At 41.8% G+C, this 5031-nt stretch overlaps 1 protein-coding gene across 6 annotated transcripts in view; it reads right to left on the bottom strand.

The window, feature by feature from the left end:
* Window positions 1-5031, bottom strand: part of LOC109910719 (calmin) — a 107138-nt gene that overhangs the window by 31690 nt on the left and 70417 nt on the right. For all 6 annotated transcript variants that reach the window (XM_048600244.1, XM_048600245.1, XM_048600240.1 and 3 more), the window contains 2 exons: window positions 3874-3957; window positions 3415-3507 (listed from right to left, as the gene is read on the bottom strand). In XM_048600244.1, coding sequence (XP_048456201.1) covers window positions 3415-3507; window positions 3874-3957 — 177 coding nt within the window. The remainder of the gene's footprint in view (window positions 1-3414; window positions 3508-3873; window positions 3958-5031) is intronic.

The following is a 5031-nucleotide window of genomic DNA, read 5'->3' as shown; positions in this document are numbered from 1 at the left end:
GCCTTCCTGTTCCTCCGATACTGCTTGGCCTGCTGTGTTCATCCAGCTCTACACCTTGTTATCTCAGATTCTCCAGCATCTGCAGTTCCTGCTATCTATGATTGGTTGTCAGTTACCTGAACAGCTTGGGCTGTGAATAAGACAGAGAGAAGTTAGTTCAGATCAGGAGAGAATCCGGTAGATCTGCAGCCACCAAAATTCTCTCTCTCACTCCTCTATAGTAAGCCACTTTAAACCCAAAGAACTCAAGCCTATCTTCCCTTCAGCAGTTAATGCAAGCTGTGACTTTAAATTGGATAAGTCAGAGACTTATATATGAACCAACCACCTTGTGTCCCGTGTAAACCAGTGGAAGCATTTGGAAAAAGGAGGGTCGACAAAAAGACTTTAGGTTAGCAAGAAGCAACCTAACAAACCCCTCCGTCTACATGTTTATGTTTGGCTACGCATGTGTGTGCAGGCATGCATATGCGTATGTGTCAGGAGAGTTTGCGAAGGCTTTAAGAGTTTTAATTTGTAGAGAGTTTACTTAATTTAATTGTTTACCTCTAGCTAGAATCTAATGACCCGTTATAAATGGCGATTTGATGATGAGTACAAAAATTTAACCCATGCTTTCTATCAACTGGTGTCGGACAATCAGTAGTTTCTGGATTTTGCGTATTTCTTTCAAACACTAACTTTTGTGATGACTCTGGAAATAGCAGGGCTTGATTTCCAGCAGACCACCTGAGTCAGGTGTAGATCATTAGACATAGGAGCAGAAATTAGGCCATTCGGCCCATCACATCTGTTCTGCCATTCAATCACATCTGATAAGTTTCTCAAGCCTATTCTCCTGCTTTCTCCCTGTAACCCTTAAAGCCCCTTGACAATCAAGAACCTATCTATCTCTATATTAAATATACACAATGACCTGGCGTCCACAGCCTTCTGTGGAATGAATTCCATAGATTCACCACACTCTGGCTGAAGACGTTTCTCTTCATCTCCGTTCTAAACGGTCTTTCCTTTACTCTAAGACTGTGCCCTCAGGTTCCAGTCTCTCCTACCAATGGAAACATCTTCCCAAAGTCCACTCTGTCCAGGCCATTCAATATTCTGTAAGTTTCAATTAGATCTCCCCTTCATCTTTTAAAGTCCATCGAATACAGACCAAGAGTCCTCAAAACGTTCCTCATATATTAAGACTTTAATTCCTGGGATCATCCTCATGAACCTCCTCTGGACCTGCTCCAGAGCCAGTACCTCCTTCCTGAGGTATGGGGCCCAAAATTGCTCACAATACTCTAAATGGGGTCTGACCAGAGCTTTATAAAACCTCAGGAGTAAATCCCCGCTTTGCATTCTAGTCCTCTTGAAATAAATGCCAATATTGTATTTGCCTTCCTAACTACTGACTCAACCTACAAGTTAACCTTAAGAGAATCTTGGACTAGTCCATTTGCTCCAGGTAAACTATCCACCTTCAGATGTTTCAGTTTTTCTAGCACCTTCTCCAGGTGATGGCCACCATACTCACCTCTGACCACCACCCTCCCCAGCTCTCTAGAATTTTTCAAATATTACTCAAGTCTTCCACCGTGAAGACTGACGCAGAATTATTTATTCAGTCCCTCAGCTATTTCTTTGTTCCCCATTACTACTCCTCCAGCGTCATTTTCCAGCAGTCCAATGTCCAATTTTGCCGTTTATATAGCTAAAGAAATCCTTGCAATCTTCTTTTATATTATTGGCTAGCTTACCGTCATATTTAATCTTCTCCGTCCTTATTTCTTACTTCGATTTCCTCTGTTGGGCTTTGCAGGCTTCCTAATCCTCTGGCTTCCCACTGTCCTTTGCCACACTATATGCTTTTTTTGCTTTTATGCTGTCCCTGACTTCCCTTGTCAGCCATGGTTGCTTCATCCTCCCTTTAGTATGCTTCTTTCTCCCAGGGATGAATTTTTGCTGTGTCTTCCAAATTACTCCCAGAAACTCCTGTCATTGCTGTTCCACTGTCTTCCCTGCCAGGCTCCTCTTCCAGTCAATTCTGGTCAGCTTCTCCCTCATGACTGTAGTTGCCTTTATTCAACTGTAATGCCGTTACACCTGATTCCACCTTCACCCTCTTAAATTACAGAGTAAATTCTATCATATTATGGTCATTGCCTCCTAAGGGTTCCTTCACCTTAAGCTCCCTTATCAAGTCTGCCTCATTGCACAACACTAAATCCAGAATTGCCTGTTCCCCAGTGGGCTCCATCACAAGCTGCTCCAAAAAGCCATCTCATAGACATTCCATAATTTCCCTTTCTTGCGATCCACTACCAACCTGACTTTCCCAGACCATCTGCAGATTGAAATCCCCCATGATCACTGTAACCTTGCCTTTCTTATACACTTGTTCTATCTCCTGTTGTAGCTTGTGCCCCAAATCCTGACTACTGTTTGCAGGCCTGTACGCAAGTCCCGTTATGGTTTTTTTACCTTCGCAGTTTCTCAAATCTACGCACACACATTATACATTATCAGACCCTACTTTGTTTTTTGCTATTGATTTAATTTCATTTCTTACTAATAATGCAATGCCACCCCCTCTGTCCACTTGCCTGTCTTTTTGGTAGCATGTATATCCCTGGATATTTAGCTCCCAGTCCTGATCCCCTTGTAGCCATGTCTCCGTGATGCCCACCCTGCCAATTTAGATCTGTGCCACAAGCTCATTTACCCAGTGTAATTGTTGTCTAAAGAACAGGAGGCTACTGAAAAAAAAACAGTATAGGTAGGTTAAGTGAGTGGGCAAAGATTTGACAACTGGAGTATAATATGGGAAAATGTGAAATTGCCCACTTTGGCAGGGAGAGTAAAAACAAAGCATATTTACATGAATAGTGAGAGTTTGCAGAGCTCTGAGATGCATGAGTATCTGGGTTTCCTTGTGCATGAATTACAAGAGTCAGTATGCAGATTCAGTAAATTAGGAAAACTCAGAATGTTATCATTTCTCACAAGCGTAATTGAGTACAAAAGTAGGGAAGTTATGCTTCAATATACAGGTCACTATATATATTGGCGTATTAAGCAAGTATTGGTCAACTTTTTAAGGAAGTATGCAAATACATTGAATGGCAGGGCAAGCTTGACTGACTCAAATGACCTATTCTTGATTCCTTTCTTAAAAAATGATCAGGTAAATACTTTATGTGAAAAAAAATAGAAGGCTAGGAGTAAACTATACAGCACTTTCAAAGGATCAGGCACAAGCATGATTGGCAAACAACCACTTCAACGCCCTATCATCTGAACTTTGTTGTCATAATGCTGGCTGACAAATAATGGCAAACACTGAAACCCAACTTGGTTGACTGGATTGAAAGAGTTGAGAACGATTGGCTGACTCAGTCTATGGAGAGAGGGATGCTATTACCTTACCTGGAAATGGAGAATGATATTCCAGATTAAGCCAAGGATCATCGAGGGGTTGCCATCTGCAATCTCATGTGCATCAATGCTGACCAGTCTCACCTACAAACAGTGAGACGTTCGATGGTTAATGATCAAAACATTCATTCAGAGTTACAGGACAGATATTTCAGATTAAGATTCCACATCACAATTCAGTGCTGCAAAAACAATTATGTATCTGAAACGTGTCAGAATGCTAAATATTCTTGAAAGTAACCTAACTGTAGGAGCGATAGGTCAATGTGTGGTAGGTAAGTAACTACATTGCCTGCATTGAATCAACCAGGTGGTGCACAGAGGACAGAGGGCAATCCTTTACAGAAACCACTAATGAAGAAGTTAACTGAAAATTTATTTTCAACCATAGACATGTGGAAGTTGGACAGAGGTTGTTGACATAGCCCCAACCCAAAAAAAAGTACTTACATATCCTTCCTCCAAAAACTGAAGGGCCTTTGCAATGTTATTCAGTCTGAAAATCCGATGCGTTGAATGTTTATACTGTTGCATCTGCACAAAGTAAAAGAGCCATCAGCCAATTCAAATCACACAAAAGACTGATGTGTGTCAAGAAAATTACTATTGTACTTAAGGTTTGCTGGTACATGCCAACCATACAAAATGATAAGCAGGGCCACACACCCCTTCTCAAATTTGCAGACCCAGCAAAATGTTACTTCACATCATATTTACAACATGCATGATCCTGTCCTGTTCCACATTCTAAAACTTCCAAAACTTCTTATTCAGAGCATGTGACCTCCTAGTTGTAAACACACCAGAGGCATAGCGTCATACAGCACGGTACCAGACCCATTGGTGCAACTCGCCCATGTCGATCAAGTTTCCCAGACTAAACTTAGTCCCACTTGCCTGCATTTGGCCCATATTCCTCTGATGCCTTTCCTGTTCATGTACCAATGCAAACATCTTTTAAAATATTGTAACCATACCTGTATCTACCATTTCCTCTGGCAAAACATGCGAACCAACCTCTGTGAAAAAAAGTTCTCACTCAGTTCCCTTTTAAATGTTTCCCCTCCCATCTTAAATCTCTGCCCTCTAGTTATGAACTCACCCACCCTAACGAAAAGACCTTTGCTATTCACCATATCTATGCCCCTCATGATTTTATAAAACTCTATAAAGGTCACGCCTCAATTTCCTATGCTCCAGTGGAAAAAAGTCCCAGCCTCTCCTTATAACTCAAATCCTCCAGTCCCAACAACATCCTGGTAAACCTTTTACTAAACCTTCTCCAATTTAATAATATCCTCCCTATAGCAAAACGACCAGAACTGTGCAAAGTACTCCAGAAGTGGCCTCACCAACGTCCTGTACAATCTCAACATGATGTCCCAACTCCTATACTCAATGTCTGAGCAATGAAGACAGGCATGTTAAACGCCTTCTTAACCACTCTGTCTATCTATGATGCAATTTCAAAGAACTGTGCGCCTCTACATCGGGGAAACCAAGTGGAGGCTTGGGGACCGCTTTGCGGAACACCTACACTCAGTTCGCACTAAACAACTGCACCTCCCAGTCGTGAACCATTTCAACTCCCCCTCCCATTCCTCAGAC

The sequence above is a fragment of the Rhincodon typus genome, chromosome 8 (assembly GCF_021869965.1).
Source record: "Rhincodon typus isolate 14 chromosome 8, sRhiTyp1.1, whole genome shotgun sequence".
Taxonomy (NCBI): Eukaryota; Metazoa; Chordata; class Chondrichthyes; order Orectolobiformes; family Rhincodontidae; genus Rhincodon; species Rhincodon typus.
The sequence above is the reverse complement of the archived record's forward strand: the minus strand, read 5'-3'. Positions and strand labels throughout refer to the sequence as shown.